We start from the raw sequence: 24259 nt of genomic DNA, 5'->3' as shown, positions 1-24259 counted from the left end.
TTTTCATTTGCTTTTATTATGTATTTGTTCATCTTTTAAGTCTTTCACTGGATCTATCAACAGAAGAAAATACAGAATGTTTTGCTTAGTTATGTCTCTAAAGGCGTTTTGGTCTTGGCGTTTTGGGTTTTTTGTTAATGGAGCAGAGCAGCAACTAGCTCATTGTAGGCAAAGGGGAAATTCCTCATTCTTCTTGCTTTAATGTGCTGCTCAGGAACAGCAGTGTGTCTTGTATATTTGCAAAATCTAAAAATCTAACTCCACAGCTCAGCATGAATCTGCCATACTACTTCATGTTCCCTCCTCTTGTGATAGTACAAATGACAGCTTGGTATATATGAGCAGTGAACTGATTCTGCTGAAAATAAACCTGACAAATCATATGGTTAACTCTTAGCTAAATCTGTTTCCTGATTCATCTCACCATATTGTGGAATAAATTCTGGTTCTGGTAGAAGGGAGGAAGCGACAGTGAGGGCCCAGCAAGGAAATGAGATTGTCCATTTTGGAGTAGGTTAAAGTAGTAATGTATTTTTTTCCAAGTAAAGATTTTCGCATCCATTTGCAAGAACACTGGTGTAAAGATGTTTTCCGGAGTTTCATGTTGATACTTGAGTATTTTGTTATGTAGGGTAATCTGTGCCCTGGGTTGAATGTCTGCTTTTGCCAAAACTGTCACTTCTTTTGCTGGTCCTGAGTTTTGGAGTGCGAGAAAAACAAAGCATCTCTTTCATATTTTCAAATATTGCTGTTGAATCAGAGGGCTTTTTTGGGCAGATGTTTCTTTTTCAAAGATTGATTTGTGCAATGAGTTGCCCAGTTCTGACAGCAGTAATATATTTAATTGTGTTGTTCTGCAAAGTGTGGGCTGTTCTGTTAATGTCAGTCTTGCCTCCTAAAATCACCTTTCTGCAAACTTTCTTACTATGATCTAAAGATTTGTGTTCTTCAGCTGGGGAGCAAGTAGTCCGTATCCTTCAGAAGTCACTGCTGTGGTTTTTGGATACACAAGGTTCTCTAAGCAGCCACGTAGCATGCTTTATCTTGAAGGGAAAATGAGAATTTGCTTCCTTTTTGTTTCCTTCGTGACGACTTGAATGGAGCTGAGAAATTTAAAATCTTTGTATAATAATCAGTCTGCTGAATTTATTATTAGAGTAGTGAATCAACAGAGACTCTAAGCCAGGTGTGCTCAGCGGTGCTATGCTGCCTGGTGCTCTGCTCCCCTTTTAAAGGCATGCTTGGGTGATACCAGCCAGTTCTGATCAGTACCCCAGTTTCAGTACTCTGCTCCAGCCTTCTTATTCCTTCTTTGAACATCTCTCAGTCCCTTTTGCTCTACTTTCTGTCAGCACTTTTAGCTGCCCTGAAGACGCCTGATCTTATCTCAGAACCTGCCGGTGAGTACCGGGCGGTGCAGTCCTCTCACAACTCGCTCCACGCTGTATTACTTGATAGGATGCTTTGTCTGCCCAAGGCTGTGGGCCAGGTAGAAAGCCCAGCCTCTTCTGCCTGGGTGATGATGTTAGTGCTTCTGTACCAGTAATTCCACTCCCCAGTCCTCTGAATTACTGCAGAGATAGGATTAATATTAAGAACAGCTCTGTTCTTTCGTTTTAAAGGGTTGTTATGTGGGGAAGTGAAATGAGGTTTGTACCTGACTCCCTTCCTGGTGAGGCTCATTTACCTTTGACATCATTGCATAATGTATGTTCTGTAACTAATAGCTGAATTAGAAGTTAGTGTGCAGGAAATAAATTTATCTGATGCGAGCATTCTAGTGATGATAAATTTGGATGATGTGCTTCTTGGGAAGTAATGAGAGCTAATAACTTGGAAGTAAATTAAGTAACTCGTATATCTTTTTTCTTCTTTTTTTCTTTTTTTTCTAGAACCATAGAGCAGACCCAGAAGAACTATTCACAAAACTGGAACGCATTGGTAAAGGCTCCTTTGGTGAAGTCTTTAAAGGAATTGATAATCGGACACAGCAAGTGGTTGCTATAAAAATCATAGACCTTGAGGAAGCAGAAGATGAAATAGAAGATATACAGCAAGAGATAACTGTTTTAAGTCAGTGTGATAGTCCTTATGTAACAAAATACTATGGATCATATTTAAAGGTAATGTATAGTATTGCACAAAGATTTGCTAGCACCCAGTTGTTTTGAATGCCTCTAGGGAAAAATTCTAAAATTGAGGAAGAGTTATCATGCCAAGTTGACCTTTTTTTAATATGTTTTTGTTTTTCTTCAGACAGAGCTTTTCACTTTGTTTTGCTCCTTTTGCTGCTTGCTCTTTGAGGCTAAAATTTCCATAAAATGGCTAGAGAATGAACGGAGTTGATAGAGGATTCCTCTTGCCATTGCTATTGCTTTTGGACCTTGGTTTTCTCTCCTCCCTCCACAATCCCTAGCACAGTTTTTTGGCCTTTCTGGGGAAGAAAAAATACCTTCATAGCTATAGAAACAAAAAACTTTCTCTGACATGGAAAGAAACCCTGCACCATGTAGAGATGTGTTGGTAGTTATGCAGCATAGTAGCATACTGAGACAAAGTAAAACTGACATCAGCAGTTATGTAACCACTGTGTGAAATGTTATCTAAGGCATAATTTAAAAACAAACAAACAAAAATGAAAACTTACAGAAATCCAAAATGTTGAGTAAGTCTTTTCAGCTTGCAAAACTGTCCAGGTATAATCGCCCTAAATATTGCTTCAATGATCTGCAGTGCACACGTTTTAGATGATTTTTAAAAAACTAAAACCATTCATTAAAAGCTAAAGTGTTAACCATAGTTAGAGCTATCTTAAATGTCTGCTTTTTTTTGTTTACTTGTGTTGGTTTTTGTTGGGTTTTTTTGTTTGGTTGGTTTTGGTTTGTTTGCTTGGGTTTCGGTTTTTTTTGGTTGTTGTTTTTTGGGGGTTTGTTTTTTTGGTTTTTTTGTGTTTTGGTTGGGGTTGTTTTTTTTTTCCCCCCTCCGCAGGCATTTCTGGCTCCTTAACGTATAGTGGGGTTTTTGACATTTCTAAAGACAGATCTCTGAGAAACATTCCTGTGTCACACTTGTGCTGTATCTTTCAGTGATACTATAAAAGTATTTGCAGAATTTATTTAGTAGTGTTCATTGTAGATTTGGTTTTTTCCTCTTTAAATTGCCAAAGTATTGGATTTTTAATATTTTAATGCTAAGTGCGTGATTTAATTTTCTGTACTCCAAATACTAAATTCTCATTTTGCCCAAGATAAGACAGCTATGGTGGTTTTGCTGTTTACTTAGTTACTCAGTATTCTGTGGGTTCTTCATGCTGAAGCGAACACACAAGTTGTCACTGATGTCCTCTCTTTCCTTCTCTTTACTGAGCTCAATCAGTGGGATTTTTGTTTTGTTTGTTATTAAGTGATAGAGCTCTGAGATGTTGTAGAATTTGCTTTCCCATGTCATAGTGTATTCGAACAAGCTGGTTCTTCTCAAGATAACTTTGAATTCAGCTAAAAATGTTCCCCTGGAGCAGTGCACAAATGGTACTGCAGATCCAGACGTGATCAGTCTTTTTTACAGTCCTTTCTTTTCTGTCATGAGCTAAGTCCTAAATATTATCCTCCTGGGTATCCATCATTTTAACTTTGTGTTGTAAAAGCCCAATTGCTTGCCCTGAAGTACAAACAGGTCAAGGTAAAGCTTGGAAAGTGTTTTTGCTTGGAAAAGTGTTTTGTTAAATTTCAGAATTAAACAGCGATTTCAGCAGCTGTAAATGGGGAAATGAAACCTTGATTTGGTAGGGGTTTGTTTTGTTTGTTGGGGGGCGGGGCTTGAGGGGTGGTGGGTGGAAAAAGCGTTAGAAGTCATGGATTGAATAGGGCAAGAAAATAGTCTTTTCATTATTTACAGCAACATAGGTACGAAAGCAAAAAGGGTACTGCAAATCTCCCTAAGTATCTGTGCATCACAGCAGTTTGTCTTTGGCCTTGTTATGCAAGTCTTTCACTTTTTAGTCCTTTTCTTAGATATGTAAGTATAACTATTCTATCAGTGCTATAAAACTTCCAACTTCCGGTTAGGGTTTTTTACTTTTTAAGAATTCCTGGCAAATATAGGATCATGTTAATGCTGCAGTACTTTCCTCACCACTGTTTGAGTTCTTTCTATTCTAAATGGATAAATTCTGAAAGATTAATGCTGATCTCCTGTTTACTTTTCACAGTTCTAATATTTTGGAGGAAGGAAAATTTCTGTGTGTAGAGCTTATGGAGTTTTGGTTACTTTCCCATTCCTTTAATAAATTCCTCTTTAAAAAACAAAACAAAACAAAACAAAAACCCAAAAAAACCCACCAAACAAAAAACTACAAACCCTAAAAAATGGTTCATAGAAATGTTTTTCATCCCAGATTAGCATGATAGGTAATTCTACTGCTTGCTGTTCCCCAAGTAAATGAATAAAAATGTCCACAAATAAATGAGTACTTTTAGTTCTGTAATTAAAAATAAATAAATAAAATGACTGTTTAAGTAGTATCTTGGCTTTACATTTTTCTTAGGCTAGATTCATCCTTGGTTACTAATACTAGATCTTTCAGCTTGAGATTCCTCAGGGGAAAGAGTGTATTAGCTTTGTTAAATGTGCAAAGAATCTTTTATGCTGCCTTTTCATTTTAGTAATAACAGGTATTTTGAGAGTTGTATCTGTCTCTTTTTTTTTTTTTTAATTGCTATAGCTTTTAACTTTTTATTAGCTATTACTCTGAGAATGGCTGTCAGTCTAAGGATTTAACTGTGTAGTACTTAATTCACGATTTAATTTCTCTATATACCGTAGACATCTCTTGGAAACAGTGAAATAGGTACAGTTGTGTACCAAATGACTTCATAATTAAAGGTTAAAGAACATTGAGGTTATATTCTGAAAATTAAGACATCTTATTTCTTACAAAGCAAAATCCTAGGCTGCAGAGATTAATAGTGGTTTGCTATGGATATGACTGATATGAAGATTATATTCAAAGTAGTCCCATAGATTTGTTGGTGAATACTTACTTTTATATATAAAGATCACTGAAAATATTCCTAGAATTACCTTTTAAGGTAGTGGTTAAAAAGAGCATAAACACACAGTAAATAGAAGGTATTTCATAATTTAAGAGAGTGTTTCTTTTTCCCTTTTCATCTTTTTTATTTACAGGAAAACAAAACAGTTGACCCAGTCTGCCCTCTTTCAGATCATGTTTATGGAATAGAATTAGTTTACTAAAATATATTAATCATACATGTAGCTTTCTCTGAAGCTCTAGGAATGGCATTAGAAATGTTTTGGAGTTTTGCACTCTTTAAATCAAAGAGACTTGGTATTTTCCTAACTATACCAAAGCAAACCGTCAGTGCAAAGGCATTCAGGTTGCCTACAACACTTATTGATATTTCTTAGTTGGGTAATCTAGATCTGGTTTAAATCTTAAATTTGGTAGTTTTTACTTTGAAGGAACTGCAGCTGAGACCATGTGTTGGCTTCAGGTTTTTCATGTGTGCCTCAGTTCATCCAATTGAACTGTAACGGAACATCTTCTGTTGTAACCGATTCTTGTTTTTTTAACCAATTTTAAGTAAGCTTTGAATAAGCAGATCGTTCTTGTCAATTTATAGTCGGTTTCAGTTTTTCTTCCAGTAAAATAGCATATTTGATAATTAAAAGTTGTTTATGACTAAAACACGAAAGAAGACATGTTAACTAGGAGGGTTTCCTAATTGCAAGCATTTCAGATGAGAGATTTTATTTTTGTACAGTCTGTTCTATATATTCTGCAGCTTTACGGTTTCCTCACACTTTTAGGATGCAAAGCCAGCCTTGTGGCTGACTGCGATGGAGCGGCCCAGTCTCAGGGCGCCTGGGGCTTACCAGCTACATGCAGGCTCTTCCAGATGCTCCTGCTGCTGAAAGGGGGAGGGGAAGAGTGTCTTTATTTCAATTAATTGACTTACTAATTTGTAACTTAGTAGGCTCAGCTGATGCCATGTAAGATACTCTCATGTTCTGCAGCCTAGCTGCCCATTAGCTACAGCTTGTACATCTGACTTGTAAATGTGATTTTAAAAATATGAAACTGTTTTTACCTAGCAGTGCAATGTTATTTGTCTGTTACTAGACTTTACTCTTTAAAAATCTTATCATTGATACAAGATGGCAAGGTCTACTTCCTTGAGGTTCTTGGGGTAAAGTTGATGCCAGTTTTCAGTTATTGTGACACAAAAAGGTACAAAACCCCCGTATCTTTGTAATTTGGGGTACCTGTATATCTTGAATTTTGGAGTTTGAATGGGAGTTTCCCATTGAATTAGTCTTAGAGCTTAGGTATTAGTAATTTTTTTCTTAATTCTTCTTTGGATATCTGGCAAGATCAGTAGTAATTTTTGAACATACTGGTAGGTGATATAATATAGTCAAAGAATGCACTATAATAAACATATTTGTGTAGGGTAGTAAAATGTTTTATATTGTGTCTTTCACAAATGCGTGTAGAATTGTACAAGCTTACAGCTGTATTAATGCAACTTCTGTAGCTGTAAGATAAATTCTGATGTAGATGTCTGTAGATGTTCATATTTGTGGTAGGTCAGGATGTAAATTTGTCTCCTCATCTTGTATTGCACTTTGATTGCAATTAACGTCACATCTCAATAAATCAAACATTGGTTGTGGAGGGTACCACAAGTGATAGTACATTGAAAGTGATAGTACATTGCAGCACAGCAGTGTAAGTTACGTTAGATAGCTAAAATGAGTGTTTTCCTCAAGCCTAATGGCTTGTCAAAATGTATTACTACCTTAGTTCAGGCAAGAAAAAGATGAAAGGTATTAAATGTTACCCTTGTTCTGGCATGTTTTGGTTACGCAAATTTGTGAAGCTTGATAACATACTTGAGCTGTACTTTCCATCTGATCCCATAGAGATAGGTCTTCTCTTGATGACTGAAATTTCATGATTGTTTTCCCTATTAGTGCCCTCTAGCCGAGGGGTTTAAATATCTATCCTTGTAACTATTACAGCCACCTGGGCTTGCTCTTTTCTTTTGCAATTAAAGCAAGCCTGAAGTTATTCTCAGTTTTTCAGCTTGAATATGAAGAACTCCTATAGTAGTATCCAGAGACTTACATCAAAATTGTACAGCACTTTGTGCTGCAAACCTTTGAGACAATCTAAAGATACTGTTTGTTCTACATTGTCTATTTATACTTGGTTGACCTAAAATAGCTAGGAAAAAGGTTGTTCATGCCTGGCTAGAAAATATCCCCACCCTGTTACAGTGGATAGTAGCAATTTCTTTGAGACATTATTTCAGAAACACAGTACTTATTCATTTTCACCCTATACTGTTTTCAAGTAATAGTCAAATCCTCCAAACATGTCTGGTAACCACAATGTTTGCCTTAAACTGGAGTTCCTTGCAGGTCTTCTCAGCTGACAAAGTTGGGCTTTATAAAAACTGCTAAAATTAGCCAGCCCTTCCCTGCTGATCTCATAATATTGGAATAGACTCTCATGAATGGTGTGGTTTTTAAATTCAGTATAAATCTAATAGAGCGCACTTTGTTAAGAAAATTGGATGTGGTATTTTCAGAAACTGCACCTTTATTTGCTTGTTGAGTTTTCTTTAGATTTCTGTCACTAGTCAGGCAATAGGGTGGGAAAGCATACAATGTAGAATGCAAGAGGCTTTAAAAAGTACTCCTGCCATAAGCTTGTGCTCTGTTATAAGAAACTAGCACTAGTAAATATTTGCTGGAGACTTAAACAGCGTGTGTCGTACTTCACCAGGTCTGTTTAGCTGAGTATTTTTAATAACTGGTTTTTATTTGAAACATAGAAATGTTTTTATTTGCAGAATTTCTTAGAGTAGTAGCCCATAGATTAATATTTGGGTTTCTTCTGAAATGGCAAGCAAATAGCAGAAGATCCCAGTTTTGAAACACAGTCTGTAGATCTGATACCATATCTTTCCGGTTTTGTTTATATGAATCAGCGACCTTTTGCAGCTACGTACCAAGGGCAAAGTCAGCATCTAGAAATCAGTATTAGAAGAATTTGTCACTTCTAGTATTGAGTAGTTGAGACACCTCCACAAAGAAAGCGCAGAAACTCATGTATTCACAGAGGTTGAGATTCAGATAGCATATGGTGAAGGAGTACATGAACTTTGCAGTATTACTAGAAATAATAAAAAAAAATTTCCTAAGATAGGTGCCTTAAGTTATACTTTTTATTGAACTATATTGCTCTTATCTTTTAATGGCCGATTTCTCGAACCTCTGATCTGAAAACTTAGGAAACCTGCACATTTTTGTAGGTTTCCAGGTCTGGCAGTGCAATTTCTCCTGGCTGGTGGTTCTAGTGCTGCTTTGTATCTCAAAATGGGAGCTGCCCGTATTGTAGCAGGCATGTTTTGTGGTAGGATGTAAGTCCTTAGGTACAAGCATGTCCAAGGGCTGTCAATTCCCACTTTGTGCTGGGTCTGACAACTTAAGCTGGAGCTTGTGGATGTGTTAGATACACATGTGCACAGTTACCACGTAGGTGAAGAGGCACCTAGCAGTTACCTCTATTAGGCTTTAAATTTCTGTTGTCTTCGAAGTGTGTTCATGATCACTCTCTTGCTCAAAAGCAATTTTAAGTTCTGAGTATTTTCCTCAGATGAGAGGTGTGGTGACGTTACAAGAAAGTTGCCTGTTAAAATTGTGATGCTTCTGTATCACAAATGGCTGGAATTAATAATTGTAATGCAAAGACACTCTTTTGTAAGAACTACAATCTTACATTAAAACACTTAGTTTAAACTTAAACCACCACCAAATAACTTTTTTTCTCTAAATTGCATTCCTTTAGGAGGAATCACTTTAGATAGCAGTTAGTGGAAAATGATCAGTGGTGGGGTCTTTTTTGTTGCTTTTTCAAATACAGAAGTCAAACTTTAATTGATATTTAGACATCTTGCACAGAAGCTGTGTGATCATGCCACGAGAAGTAATTACATGTAACTTGGTGATTAATGGGATTCTGCATTTGCATTTTCCTAATAGTGTGCTTGTAGTCTATTGAATTTTTTTTTTTTTTTTTTCTTTAACGGCAGCCTTGGGCTTCTAACAACTCATGCCTTCCTTTGCAGGGCACAAAACTATGGATAATAATGGAATACTTGGGCGGAGGATCAGCTTTGGATCTTGTAAGTATATGATTTTTTTACATTATAAGTACTAGTGAACCTTATTTCATTGTGCTTTCGTATCTCTTTATAAAATCTGGTCCCTGGCGGCAGCTGGTATTACATCATGCTACATTGTAATGCTCCAAAAAGTGTGAATTTGAATGTTAGTTCTGTTACACTGAGTTGATGTTGATTTTTTTGCTTTTGTTTTTCCTGTTTGGCTCTAAGCATTAGGAAGCATCCATTTGTTCTCAGTCAAAAGTAAGGCAATTTTTTTTTTAGTATGAGAAGTACTGTTCTTGCCATATGTGGTGGATTTTTGGATCGTCTGTCCCCCACATTTTGTCCCCCACACAAGAATATTCATTACACTTGAATAAAAAATGTTTCCTTTGGGATTGGGTCTCAGGAATGAATGAAGTGTGTGCCCACAGACTACAGTTAATTTTAACTGGTTAGAAGGTGTTGGGTTTTCCATTTTCAGGTATTTTCAGTTAAGCATGAACGTGCCTTTTACTTAAGATAGTGTAGCATTCATGAAGAATGTAGCTTAGAGAGTACAAGAGCACAGTCCACTGTATGTGGATGTGGTTTCCCCATACTTTCAGTACAGCTCTGCCTCAGCTGTAAAGCTTGGACCCACCCTTTCCTGTAAGATAATACAACTCAGTCTTTGTTTGTGTGATTCTGAAGGAAAAATACCATGTTTTCAGTATTACAGAATAATGTTAATTACATTTGCTAACAGTGGTCCCGTCTGCAAGAGTTGAAGTATGTGCTTAACTTCACAAATCTATTTAAACTTCTTTATGAAATCACATCACATCAACTCAGCTACAGGAATGCAAAAGCATGGTAATTATGTGTAGCATGCAGTAGTTTTTTTGAGAAAGGGGCTGTGAGATACTCTTTAACACTTTTGAGTAATTGATAGTCTTCTGTGAGTGTCAGAAATAGTGAAATAGCTTTTACTATTGAAACCATTGAACCTTTAGAAATATAAAACTTTAAGTTTTGCCTCATTTGCCTCACTTTGCCATACCATAATTTCATGGTGTTCTCTGTTTCAGTGCTGTGTTGTTGTTGGTTTTTTTTTAATAGCAGAATCACCCACCTTAATTGCTTCTGCTTTATTTACATAGCTTTCCAATGTGCAAAGTTTACACTTATTCCATACTAGCAGCTTTATAGTAACACACTATGTTCCTGGTGCAAAAGCAAGCATGGAATCAAAAATGCTGGAACAAGAAAAAAATGCATCATTAAATTTAAAAACCATAGTCAATAGACTAATTTATTTTGAAATAAACTGAGTTTCTTAATTCACTTAATCTAAAATGCAAAATTCAGTCTGCTGTGTTTGCTGTCTATAGGAAGCTATAACTTTGTGGAAAGTTAGTTCTAGCTTTTCATGTGCACTGCATGCTAAGGGGAGTGCATACTGTATACGTTGGAAAAGTAACAGCATTTTCAATGTATTATCAACAGAGGAGATGTGAAGATGATCATTCCAAAGGCACCTATTTCTGATAGAATGTTGACATGCTTCATTGAATGTTTTATGAATTCTGTTAGTTCTTTTAAAAAAATCTTTCAAGTTTAACATTTAATTAAATCAATAACAAGGCAAAAATTAGACATAAGACTAAAATTATTTTAATGTGTCTTTTCTCTAAAGCTGCGTGCTGGTCCATTTGATGAGTTCCAGATTGCTACCATGCTAAAGGAAATCTTGAAAGGTCTTGACTACCTACACTCAGAGAAGAAAATTCACAGGGATATAAAAGGTGCATAATGTTGTAAATGTTACTTTGCTAAAGCCCTTAAAAATCACAAGAGCAGTATTCTAAATCAGATTACATTATTTCCCTTGGCAGCTGCCAATGTCTTGTTATCAGAACAAGGCGATGTTAAGCTTGCCGATTTCGGAGTTGCTGGGCAGCTGACAGACACGCAAATTAAGAGGAATACCTTTGTTGGAACTCCGTTTTGGATGGCCCCTGAGGTTATTCAGCAGTCAGCGTATGATTCAAAAGTAAGTATGAGATTAGAATACCTTTTCTTTGTATCTGCAGATCCAACAGAAAGGACTTTGGTTTTTGTCTTTTTTAGCTCTATCAGTATGGAGAAAAAAAATAATTGCAAATTACAGGGTTTCAAATGATAAAATTAAAAGTACAGTTACATTGGTTTTATACAGGAATTGCATGTCACTGCACTCACATGCGAGACCCATGTAAACTCACCAAGTAAATTGATGCGTTCATGTTAAGATTCTTTCAGAGAAACTGCCTCAATGCTTTCACTGTTGTATGTTGGTTGGTTGATTTTATTTTAATTTCAATTCAGTGTTTCCCATTTCAAACAGTAATAAAGCTCTCAGAAACCACCAGAACATACCAGCCTATTTAAAGCCAAGATGATGGCTGAAATTTTACTCTCTTCTCAGATTTTTATAAACAGCTCTGTTTATATTTTTATGTTTATATGTTTATTTTTATGTTTATATGTTTATAATTTCTTTAATGGTATTTCTGAGGACCTGTGTAATGCTGAAGATTTTAATACAGGTGACAGATCTTGAGAAGGAAAAAAGTAACTTGAACTACAGGATGGGTAGCTGTGGTAGTATTGTGGTGGCATTATGGTACCTTGTACATTTCTTTTTCACGGGAGCTGTTGATGGATGACTAGTTGCAAAGGAGAGTTTCCCTATGTGAACTAGCAGTAGAAAAGCAGACCTCCATGTTTTTCTGAGGGTTGGGAACTGCCGCTAGAAATGACGATGAAGAGTGAACAGTCCCCTCTTCTCCCATGTGTATGCCCACAAGACGACCTAGTGCGTGTGCTTAGTGAAATGGCGGTGTACTTCGGTGCTAGCATTGGACTTTCTACGCTCTGTAGATGCAACCTTAAATAGGAGCAAGAAATGTAAAAATCTTGGTATATGCAAAGTAATACTTTCATACTGGTTTTTCTCAAATAGTAAACATGTAACTCTACTTGTGATGTGCACATAAAAAAAAACCTGTTGAATATCTGAGATGTCCTGAAGATATTCACACTCCAGGAGACTTTCCCAGGATCATTCAGACTTGAAGGAATTTGTGTACATATCACAAGGGTTCTTGCTGATAAGAAGGAGCATGTGCACGCAGTTGTAGTTCTCATGTTTAGGGTTTCAGTGGCACAACTGTAATGTGCTCCCTAGGGCATTTTGGAAAAGCACTCTACCCTGATTTAAAAATGCGTGTTGTCCGGTCGAAGTGAGAATAATTCCTCTTCTGCTTGCCCTGTGAATAAATCAGCTGTACCACCCCTTCATTTACTTTCTGCCAGCAACCTAATCTTTTGCCTTCATATCTCCTCAATACGTTGCAAGAGCAATGCCCTCTCCCTTTTCTTTCCATGCCAAAAGTCTGGTGGGAAAGCACGAAAGATGCAAGCCTTTGGTAGGACAGATGAGGGGGTTTGGACAGGATACACTTCAATTTCTAGACTAATACTAGTGAATATTTTGGCATCTGGACTGAATTTTAACCTTTCTCCTTCTCTCCCTACTTCAAAATGACAGAAAATAAAATAGAAATTCATACATTTTTGTAGTGGCAGAGATTTACAAGCCCCATCTCTTCTTTCAAAACATTTTGCGCCAATATACAATTGTTGGTTATGATATTTCAGTAATAAACAATAAGCTAGTTTAATTTTTCAATATTAAATACAGATATTTTAGTTCTTGTGAATAGGAAAGGAATATTGGAGAGATGCAAATTGTAACCCTTGTATACTCTATGGGCAACTTCGGTTTATTACCTATGTGCCAAATGTAGTCAACCATTGCCGGCCACTTTTTAATGAGAAACACCTTTAGTGACCTTAATAGCTATAGTAGCTCATGTAAAAAGATGCAAGTAATGTATATTTCACTTGGGAAAAATCTCTAAATCGGAAAAGAATTTTATAGTTCATAAGATATTTTGATAGAAAGACAGAATTTGTTTATAATGTTTACCTTTAGCTAAAATAAATACCACTTTATTATTCTTCAGAAACTTACACTGTAAACTTGATGTTTGAGGTCTAACTAGCTGTTGATAATTTTCTAGCTAAATTCATCGAGCAGTCTGTTAGGAAAGAAATCAAGTGATCACTTGCTGCATTTGATTCAACTCTGCCTTGTTCCTTTAGAGTGAGGTGTCAAACAAGGTTGGATACCTTAGTGCATCTACAGTTTAAAAAGTAACATCAGCATGCAGCTTTGCTATCTAAAGAAAAACTGAATTAGACTAGGAAATTTGTGGCAGTTTGTAGTTCATTATATAGAAAAAAAATCAAAGGAAGATTAATGTTTCTGAAGCTTTTTCCAAAAGCGTGTGTCTTTACGTGCATGTTTAACTTGCTGACAGTGTTACAACAATGACAAAGTGTGCAACAAAAGTGATGTTGTAGATGTTTGTCAAAGTTATTAAAGACTGATTAAGGCAGCCAGGTCTTTGGAAATTATAGCCTTCGAGTATTAGAAAGGAATCTTTGTGCATTGTCTACTTAGACCGAAATTAATTTTATTATGTAGATGTAGTATGTGTGAAGATTTCAGTTATTAAATACTTAGTCGTGATAGCCCTTAATTTTCGACTAAAAGTAACTTTTCCCTTTCTCAGGCTGACATCTGGTCACTGGGAATCACTGCTATTGAACTAGCCAAAGGGGAGCCTCCCAACTCTGATATGCATCCGATGAGAGTTCTGTTTCTCATTCCGAAAAACAATCCTCCGACTTTATTAGGAGAATTCAGTAAACCTTTTAAAGAATTCATTGATGCATGTCTGAATAAGGACCCAACATTTGTGAGTAGATATATGTGTGTGTGTGTATAGATAGATGTTTTAGTTTTGTTTTTTACTTTCTCATGCTTGCAAAGCATTTAGCTGGTGTAGTGCATCATAACTGATTGAAATAATTTTAGAGACTATACTTTCCACTGTTAATAGTAGTGGTGTTTTTAATAGCTATCTCTCCATCCTGGTCTCTTTCGTTTAAAAGACTGAAAGGGGGAGGGGGAATGAAATGAAGGTGACAGAGGCAGCTTCCTAAAATACACTCAAACCTAGGATAATGTCAGAAGAGAAGCTTTAACAGAGGAGAGAACCTAAATCTTTTTCTCCAGCAGAACTTTTGCTGTCTGTCTGAATTCTGCTTACAAGGAAATGTTGCACTGGAGAATTTTGATTAGTCATTTTCCTGGGTGTGTACCTTCTAGCACAGAAGGATAAGCAGTATAGTCTGTGTGTGACTTGATCATATTTTTAGAGCGCTTGTAAATGTGGATTACTGGCCTTTCTTGACTTCCTGTTTCACTAATTTCCTGATACTGTATGACTTAGCTCTAGAAGTCAGTTGTCTTACTAAATCTCCCCTATTAACATTTAAAATCATGACATGTTAGCATAACATTAAATATTTAAGTGTTTCTTACAGCGCCCTACTGCAAAAGAACTTCTGAAGCACAAATTCATTATGAAGAATGCCAAGAAGACTTCATATCTGACAGAACTCATTGATAGGTTTAAGAGATGGAAAGCAGAGGGACATAGTAGTGATGAAAGTGATTCCGATGGTTCCGATTCGTAAGTTCATTTTCAGTTTAGTCTCTTTTGGGCTTCTTTTTTTTTTCCTAATGTTACTAAAGTAGGTTTATTGCGGTTTCTCGGTGTAATGAGATATCTGTTCTGTATATCTGTCTTTGTCTCTCTGAACTCAATTTCAGTTCTGTTTAAGTGCTGTGCATTTCCTAGTCTAGGGCTAGTGGTTATACCAAAAACAATGAATCGCAATTAGAAATATTGCAGAGCAAGGTTGAGGTGTATGGAGAAGTTTGCACAATGCCTGTGGAACAACATACATTCTGTAAGTCTCTTGCTTTTCTGGATATCAAATAACTCTTTTAAATGGGATGCCATGGGAGAAGGTAAGCTTTATGGGTAGATAACATCTTCTGTTTGATTTGGTCGTATTTCAGTTTATTCAGCCTCTGAAGTTGTTTTTTTAAAGTTCAGTTAATGTTTCAATACACATTTTTCTCCTTATTTTAAGGAACAGGGAACTAAGCCGTATAGATTTATTATGTATTTGGGTTACCTATGCTTGCTTAGGGTTATGTTATGGCTAGTATTATGTACATTGTATCCTTTTTCTTCAGGGAGTCCAGTAACAAAGAAAATAACTCTCATCCTGAGTGGAGCTTTACTACAGTTCGAAAGAAGCCCGATGCAAAGAAGCTGCAGAACGGGACGGTATGTACAGTCTGAAGAGTTCTTTCTAAGTGCTGGGTTTGAAGTCAATTTAAGGAAAATAGTTATAAAGCTTAGTAATTATTCATTTTTCATAAGAACTATCTTTTTGTAGTTCAAGAGATGATGATTGTTAGTGGTATTTCCTATGCCCATGTCAGCCTTAAATGCAAAAGAGACCACATACTAATAGATCAGCATCTGTTCATAGAGATGGGAATTTAAAGGCTTATATAATATTAGAGAGGAAAAACTGAACTGTTTTTCTGACGATATGTGACATTGTTTCAGATGTGTCATCAGGCATCTGTTTCCACATCACGTAACATTTGTTGATGTACTGTGCCTTCATTGTTTCTGTAATGTATTTCAAGCGCTGCTTTGAATTTAACTGAACTTTCAAAATCACATGTGCTGTGTTAAATGCAGCATATACGTTGTATAGGAATATGCTAATGTAATCCTTATTTGTTAACTTTTAGGATCAGGATCTTGTTAAAACCCTGAGTTGTTTAACTATGATAATCACCCCTGTGTTTGCTGAGGTAAGTTTTGACTTAAAAAACTTCTTTGAAAGTATTACCCAAGTGTCTGATAAGTTTTGTAAGTTTTATCTGTTTTGGTTTGCTACTCAGCTCAAACAGCAGGACACAAATAATGCTAGCAGAAAGAAAGCAATTGAGGAACTTGAGAAAAGCATCAATATGGCAGAAGCAACGTGTCCAGGGATCACAGATAAGATGGTGAAGAAACTTATGGAGAAATTTCAGAAGTAAGTTAAGGAATTTTTTGTATACATTGGGAAAAACAAACAAACAAACAAACAAAAACCCAACAAAACAAAACACCAAAACTTTATTGTAAAAGAAAAAAATTAAATTAAGTACTTATGCACAGGAAAGGTTAGTTGACACTGAACTTCATAGGTTGGGGAAGTTTGAGTAGTTTAGTGATAAGTGAAAGATCCGCTATTTCCAGGGATTTAAACTTTTAGCTTCAGTACTTATACGTAATACTTCTGTTTGAGACTAAATCTAATAGTAACAATTACTATATCTGTTTGGTCTTCTAGTGCTGCGATTTTACTGTAGTTGTTGTACCTTGCTTCCTTTAATTTAGCCTGCATTTTTGTCATAAGCATATTTATAGCAAGTAGGGAGCAGGAGAACCTTTAACTGTCTTTTTAGGGAATATTTTCTTAAGAATGATCTGTTGAGATGAAGGCATGTACTAGTTTAGTGATGCAAAAAGTTATATGCTGTTTGCCAAGCTGAAGCAATGTAATTAACAAAATTCTTGATTGCTTTTTTTTATCCATAGATTTTCTGTTAACGACTCATCCTAAGAAACTTCACATAATTGACTGATGTTTCGTATGGACCCAGTGAAACCCACCAAAACTACTTCAAGCTTGGCAGTGCTTAGCTCATGAGCTCCTTGTGCCTTTTGGATCTTTGCAACATATTGATGGTGATTGAGGATTTGAAAGAACCTACTCAACTATTTTGTGGCAGTGCACATGGTTTTATATTTTCAGGAAATTATTTTGTAAAGAACAACTTTTAATATTGTAGTTTCACCTGTTTAATCTGATAAACGTTGAGGTGCAGTTTTGCTTTTAGAAATAACCATTACTTTAGTTAATAGAAAGTGCAAGTACAGTATGTTTTGATGCTATTTTGTTCCTGTACATGGGGATGTGCAGGTCTTTTGTATTCATGAGTTAAACTTTTGTAAATCACTAACAAGCTTCAGAGAAAATAGCTTTTTCACAAGCGTATTCAAAACATGTAATGTAGTGGCAAGGATATTGCTGTAGCACCTGCTTCAACCAGCATATAGTTATCATGCCCTGAAAAATAAACCTGCAACAGTATCTATTATAATTCTAAATTGGTACAGTATTTTAGGCAGCTCTATGATTAAATATATTTGAGAGCAATATGTCAATAGTTTGCAGGTGATATGTAGCAACAGGTATATCCTGATGTACAGTATATGTATTACCTTTTAGAACAGGTTTTGAAGTAGTAATTCAATCTTATATCATCATGGTAGGAAAATTTAAAGCAATACAGTTGAGGGGGTGGGGCTTTTGGCAATAATGGACAAAACCTGAAGTCCAATTTAACTTAATTTAATTTTTTTCCTCTGAGTATACATGTCTGGGTGGAAGGGAGCCAGAGAAGCCGAGCGTCGCATGATACATACCTCACAAGCAGGTATAAGTGTAACACCAGCATTCTGTGTGGTGGTGTTGTTTCTCCTGTAAGATATTTATACGCATTTTTGTTCTTAAATACATTAAATACAGTACATCAACATAATTTGTTTATAATTTTCTGAAAGTGCATTTTAAATATGTATTTACCAGTTAATATGCAAATAACTGAGTTATAGATATTCTTTCACAAAAAGGTAGTACTGTGCAGTACGGAGTGATTTTTTTCTTTTTTTTTTTTTTTTTTCATAAAAAGTAGGTAAGATTATAAAGTTGCTTTCAGTTATATATTTATGGTACTCCTAGATGGATAATATCTTCTCTTCTGTTTTTTTTTTTTCCCTTTTTCAACCCAGTATGTATATTATGCTGAAGTTTTGAACTGGGATTGTTTTTCAGTACTTAGCTGTGGAACTGTTGGTGTAAATTTATTTTTGATAAAGGCTGGGTGTGTTTATTTTATGGTTCAGACCTGCACATTTTGTTTTTGCACAAAAGTCATTTTAAAGAATCTGAAATATATCTGCCAAATATTGAAAAAGTAATGGTGTGCAAGTAAATACTGCATTTTTAGTCAAATGTTGCCATTACATCGTTTTTATATAAAGGACACTTGTGAGAGATGGTGGTTAGATATGCCAAGGACAATTATTTTCAATGGTGCCTACACTGTAAAAAATTACTTTTAACTCCTTGTTTTAATTTTAAAAAAAATGTTTCTGTTTAAAACTTTCATCTGCTATATAACTGAAATTCGATTAGAATTTATATCTGAGAAAAAAGTCTGGAAATAGTTTTTGAAAACAATAATGTTATGGATTAAATAAATATTTTTATAAATGTAAAAGCAGCAAAAGTTGTAAATACAGTTGACCTGAAGCTTTACAAAATAACTGCATCACAGAAACAAATTGTAGTGCTCCTTTAGCTTCTGTAGTTGTTAGTCTTGTAAATCTGTTTATAGATGAAGCTTATTTCAATGTTTTGGGGGGTTTTAAATGGTTTAAAAATAAATATTTAAGTTCTGTAAACTTTCATGAGCTTGTTCTGTTGTGCGTTTTATTCTGGATTTTAATAGATGTGCAGAGGTGTGGATATACCTCTTACAAACTTGTGTTCTAGTTCAAGAAAGATGTTCCTTGCACAGAGTTGCCTGGTTGCTTTGAAAAGGTTTGGGTCCCCCCATGCTGTTCTTGTCCAGAGGACACCTACCAGCTGCTACGCCACAGGGAATGCTATAGACAGATGGAGCAGCCCCAGGGTTCAGTTTGATTCCATTCCTAAAGAGGAGTCTTCAGGATCGGTGTGCTCAGACGACCATGCACAGCCCGTGACAACGTGGTAGAGATGTCAGAAGACTCTTGACTTCGTTGTGAACTCGGCATTGTGGAGTGAAGGTACAAAAAGGCCTGTGCCACAGTTACCTCGGCTTTCACTTCAGCAGTCTCAACCCAAATCTCATTTTAAAAAGCTCCATACAAGTTTCTCAGAATTAAAAACATGCGTTTACTTCCATGTCACTTCCCTTAAGGTGTTCTTTTTTTCTGCAGGAGACCGAGGGGAGAGGTGGTGGGAATTCCTCCCGAATTTTGTAACTGGTGGCTCTACCCTGTTGACACAGTGTCTTTAATCTATGCAACTCTATAAACGATTCTGGGTAGGTAGGGTTAGTGAATTATTTGGGAAATTGGAACCTGTCCTATTTGTGATATGACTGTAACAAGTTGCTGAACTATGGTGCCTCTTCTTTTCCTGTGAAATGGGTGGGATGTATACCTACCTCATAGGACAGTGTGGGGAAAAACTCATCCACGTGTGTATAATACAGCCTCGTTCTCTTCAAGTCCATTCAAGAAGTGTTTTTTATTGTACTGCATATGGCATTTCTGCGCCTAAAGTCTCTGTGCATTATAAGACTATAATCTAACTCTAAGGAATGGATGTCTGTATTACTGGTTTCCAGAGAACAGTTGTCTTTTTCCCACCATGTGTTAGTTATTGATGAACTGTGTAACTTAATCAGCAGTATTCTGTTGCTGGCAGATAGCTAATGGAATGATATATCAAAATATTCATGCAGGAACCATCTTCTTGCTTGTTTGGTTTGCTAGGCTTCCCACTGTAGACTGAGAAGAATTGGTATTGAAGTAGTCTTATCAAAGTAGTCTGAATCGCAGAATAGAGAAATGTATTTGTTCTTGGGTAGATGAGTCCTTTATCAATGTAACCATTCTTAAAACCCTTGGTCTCTGACTCCTCTAGTACGCTGCTGTACAGTAAGCATGTAGTATCGTAAACACCTGTTCTTGCATTCAATTGAATGTCTATAGCTGAATAGGAAAGTACATAGGTTCTTCATGTGTTTGCACAAAGTTTAGAAATTGTTAAAGGTCTGATTTTTATCACACTGTTTTATGACTTAACACTGGAATAAAATTATTTTCCTCTTTGCAAAGTTTTAGTGGTATGTATGTTGGCTTGCCTTATTTCACATTTTTCTAATAAATGAAGTAACACTTAATACAGAGATGAGGTAAATACACTGAAACCTGTCTTAGTGCTTCTCTAAACTGAGGTTCCTTGTATACTTTTATATCCTAATATACACACCTATGCCTAAAAAGTTGCTGAAGATGGTGCATCTGAATTTTCAGATTAGCTTTATAAGTGATATATTTTATATGAACCCCAGTTGATGCATTGAGTCAGCAGACCAAATCGTTCTGTGTCCTCTCTCCATCCTCGTTTTCTTCCCTAGTGAAACATAATCACTTAAATAGATGTTCTTACCTCTTTTGGGTGAATAGGGCTGAGCAGGGACCGTGGGGAAGGACTTACTCAAGGGTTACTTCAATTGTTCCTTGACACGTGAGCCACTGCTTACTGGGATTGTTCCTTTATTTTAGTGCAACCCAAGAAAGCTAGTTTACGCAATGAATTTAGCTTGAAGATGTTAATTTTTGTCGCTTAGGAGCTGCTTTGTTCCTCTGCTATTGTTGACCATCGTGTAGGGTGTGCTAAGTCACAGTGCACACGCTGTGCCACAGTGCTCTCTAGTCAATGGAAAAATCCAAAAATAGTTCCCAAGTCCTTGTTTCTCCCTCTCAATGCTGTTTTCCCAGCATAGTCCTGAATGCCAGAGCCGGCAGCTCCTGGAGATCTGGGCAGTGTGGCTGTACTTTGATCCCTCTCGGTGGGACTGTGTGTCCTGTGACATGGTCAAGGTAAAGCTGACCTGGGCCAGCCTTTACCTGTGTCTCCACATGCTTTCAGGAGCTAACAGTGATTGTAGGTTTGCCTGCGTGCTTAACGTATAACCCTTTAAGGGACATTCTCTGAGGGCTGTGTGTGCAGTCTGTATTTGAAACACTGCTGCTTTTTTTTTCCCCTCTACCAAATCGTGCATATAGACTGCCATACTTAAATGCTGTATTGAGTGGTGGCTCTTGCTCCTTCCAAGGTGCAGAGCTTTGGGAAAGGGAAGAAACAACTCTCTATCAGAAAGATTATCCCTTTTTTAATAGACCCCAGAGCAGCATGTGGGGGTCCCTGTGCTTCACAGCTTCTTCAGCACAGGGTAACCAGGAGCAAAAGCAAACCTTACAGTGTGCCCTCTTGTTGATCTAATGCATTTCTTTGGGCAACCAACCAAGAATGTGGTTGTTTTCAGCAGCAGTCGGGGATCTCGGCGAGTCTCCCTAGTCACTGAGACAGTGAAGGCACAGAGGGAGCCAGCCTGGCAGCTCCGTGGAGCAATGAGGGCTGCCTGGGAGATGGGAGACGCAGGGGAAGGTGGGCTGGGGGTGCCTGCAGGGCTTGGGTGCAGATCTGGCCAGGCAGAAGGAGGAACCTAAAACTCTGATGTGAAGAACTGATTTTTATTGTCCAGCTTTCAAAACAAAGAATAGCGACACACAGGGTGAGCAGGATCCATAAGCCCAGTTCTTTTTACATTTTAGCCTATTTTCTGTCTTTGCCCCAGCTTCCTTCTTTCTGAAATCCATCCTCGCAGGTTGCAGTAGTTTCTCAACCATGGATTTACTGGGCTGTCCCTCTCCTTACAGTCATGTCTTACAGGGTTCTTAAAGAAAGGTAACAAGATCCTCCCCTAAAATCTTACGGCGGTATCATCATTCTCCAGTTTTCTGAGTAGATTATTAGGGTAATAATAAGTTTTTGTAATAAAAGTACTTCCAAGAAGTATCTTTATACCTTTTCCCTTCAAGGGAGCAATGGATAAATTGGGAATCCCCCTCCTGCTGCCCCATGGATGGTTTCTAGCTTTATAGCTAGAAACAGCCCTGGTAAAAATAACATTGCACTCATATAGCAAACGGGAAAGTTTCGAAGCACCACGGTTACAGCAGCCTTCCCAATGCCAAGGGTGAGCACCAGCTGCCTGTTTCTTTCCTACCCCCTCCTGAGATCTTTTTCCCCATGCTGCTTAACTGAGGCCTAATTTGGGGGAGCAAAGGACCCCCTTACATGCCTCACTCCTCCAGATTTAAGCAGAGCACTGAGGTGCCAGGGGCTGTGGAGCTGCTACCAGAAAATGACAGCTAATGGACCTAAGAAAAGCAGAGCTATACGATATCATTCATTAACCCACTTCTCAGAGCTTGCTGTTGGATGCTGCTAAATGATTTACAAGCACCAATGGGATATTTCTTGGGGAAGGATAGTGCTGTAAAGTGGCTGGGGAGAAGACAGAGCTGTTTGCTTCCTCCGTTGCTCCAAGCATCGCAAGGAGCACCCCACACCTGCAGCCCTGTCCTCGAGGGCCAGGCGCTCCCTGCAGCGTTGGAGGGAGGAGATGCAGGATGGAGACGGGCTCTGTGCTGGGGCACTGGCTGTGTCCACAGGGCATCAGCTCCTGCAGCAGCCTCCCTTAGCCATCCTGCTCCTCTCCAAATGGGTCTCAAACGCCCTTTCCACCAGTGTGCTTCCCTGCAGCAGTGACAAACAGATGTTTAACCTCTTCCGTGACATGTCTTTTGTCTTTTTCCCCCTCCCTCCGATAAAGAGTCCAGTGGCTGATCTCCAAGCATGGCCAGAAGCTGCCTGGTTGGGGAGGACGCAAGGTCTTTGAAGGACTTTAGGAGAGCCCTGGCCCTTCTGCCTGGAGGAGGACCCCACGTGTGGTGGCAGAGACACTCCAGCTTCCAAGCATGGTGCAGGTGGTGGGTACTTCTTCTGAACATTCCCCTGTTGTCCATTAACACGTCCTCTACAGCTCAGAGCACTCGCACAACACAAGCCCATCAATGTTTGGCAAGCAGTAAGCAGCCCTGCAAGCAAGCGTCACCCTCCTGCAGCCCCGAGTCAGTGCCGGCCATCTCTGCTCCCTCTGGCTGGTGTCAGGCACCTAGGTGAAATACCTGGAGGCCCCCCTGGAAGTTCTCTCTTCTTCGCCAGTGGCGAAGGACACCTCCTCATCCTCTTCATCCAGCTGGAGGCTGCCGGAGGACAGCCGCACCCGGGCCATGGGCGACCGCAGCACCCGGCCGTAGAGGGAGCAGTAGTCCGTGGCCAGGAGGTCGGAGTCGGAGTCGCTGGACTCGGTGCTGCTGCCCACGTAGCGCTCGGCGGAGCGCCGCGGCCCTGGCGCCAGCCCTTGCTGGGCCGGCACGTGCCGAAAGGCGCCCGCTTTCCGGCTGCTCAGCACAGGGCACGGCCCCAGGGGCCTGAACTCGGAGCCGTAGGGGAAGCGGATGGTTTTCATGTCCGACTGGCTCCAAGACCGCTTGGGAGGCTGCTCCTGAAGGCCATAATCGAAGGAGCGAGCCAGCAACATGCTCTCCCCAACGGGGGACACGCTCGCGTCCGCTGCCGTGCACGCAGCCTCGCGATGAAGCTCCCCGGGCTGGGTCCCACCTGGGCTCTGCCTGGGGGGTTTTGCTGCTACGGGGCCACATCCACCGACTGGTCCTGCTGCGTCCTCGCCGGGCGCTGGTGCATGGCACGGGGGCTGCGGGGGCCTGTCCAGGTAGAAGAGGACCTGCGGGGCTGGGGTGGCCGTGGGCAGGGGGCAGGGCACGTCCGTGTACACCAGCGGCCGGGCGCTCACCTCCCGCACGTTGCCCACCGAGGTGCTTTTACTGTTTCCAGCGAACTGATGGTGAGGCCGAAAGGATGTCAACGGGTTCCTGGGGCCGAAGAAGTCGGCAGGCTCCCACGCCCGCTCCAGCTCCAGCTCGGCGTAGAGCAGGGGGAAGGTGGACGAGCTTTTGGAGTGGGGCAGGAAGGCGGGGGTCGCTTCGGGCTTGGAGCGTTCCAGCTCGGCGGCAAACGTCACGTCCACGGCGGAGCTCCGGCGCCGGCTGTCCAGCGTGGGCTCGGAGGCGTGCACCCCGTTGGCATGGTAGGAGCCCCGGCCGCCGTAGGCCAGGCGCAGCTCCTCCACCTGAGCAGGGGCAGAGGGTGTGTGGGTGCCCAGACCCCCGGCTGGGCAGAGGGCAGAGCGGGGCTGTCAGTGAGCCCCGGAGCCGAGGGTCTGGCTTGGCCTCCAGCTGAGCTCTGCCAGCCGGGGCTGCAATGCCAGGACACCC

At 39.1% G+C, this 24259-nt stretch overlaps 2 protein-coding genes across 5 annotated transcripts in view; one reads left to right on the top strand and one right to left on the bottom strand.

The window, feature by feature from the left end:
* Positions 1-20166, top strand: part of STK26 (serine/threonine kinase 26) — a 34365-nt gene extending 14199 nt beyond the window's left edge. Inside the window, exons 3-12 of the mRNA XM_075162051.1 lie at positions 1893-2123; positions 9159-9215; positions 10876-10984; positions 11075-11232; positions 13862-14047; positions 14679-14827; positions 15400-15493; positions 15973-16035; positions 16126-16262; positions 16811-20166. Coding sequence (XP_075018152.1) covers positions 1893-2123; positions 9159-9215; positions 10876-10984; positions 11075-11232; positions 13862-14047; positions 14679-14827; positions 15400-15493; positions 15973-16035; positions 16126-16262; positions 16811-16835 — 1209 coding nt within the window. The 3' untranslated portion in view covers positions 16836-20166. The remainder of the gene's footprint in view (positions 1-1892; positions 2124-9158; positions 9216-10875; positions 10985-11074; positions 11233-13861; positions 14048-14678; positions 14828-15399; positions 15494-15972; positions 16036-16125; positions 16263-16810) is intronic.
* A 1409-nt stretch (positions 20167-21575) lies between these two features.
* FRMD7 (FERM domain containing 7) overlaps positions 21576-24259 on the bottom strand; it is a 28450-nt gene continuing 25766 nt past the window's right edge. For all 4 annotated transcript variants that reach the window (XM_075162049.1, XM_075162047.1, XM_075162048.1 and 1 more), the window contains one exon: positions 21576-24114. In XM_075162049.1, the coding sequence (XP_075018150.1) occupies positions 23077-24114 (1038 nt within the window). In that variant the 3' untranslated portion in view covers positions 21576-23076. The remainder of the gene's footprint in view (positions 24115-24259) is intronic.

The sequence above is a fragment of the Calonectris borealis genome, chromosome 13, assembly GCF_964195595.1.
Source record: "Calonectris borealis chromosome 13, bCalBor7.hap1.2, whole genome shotgun sequence".
NCBI classification, from domain to species: Eukaryota; Metazoa; Chordata; class Aves; order Procellariiformes; family Procellariidae; genus Calonectris; species Calonectris borealis.
The sequence above is the reverse complement of the archived record's forward strand: the minus strand, read 5'-3'. Positions and strand labels throughout refer to the sequence as shown.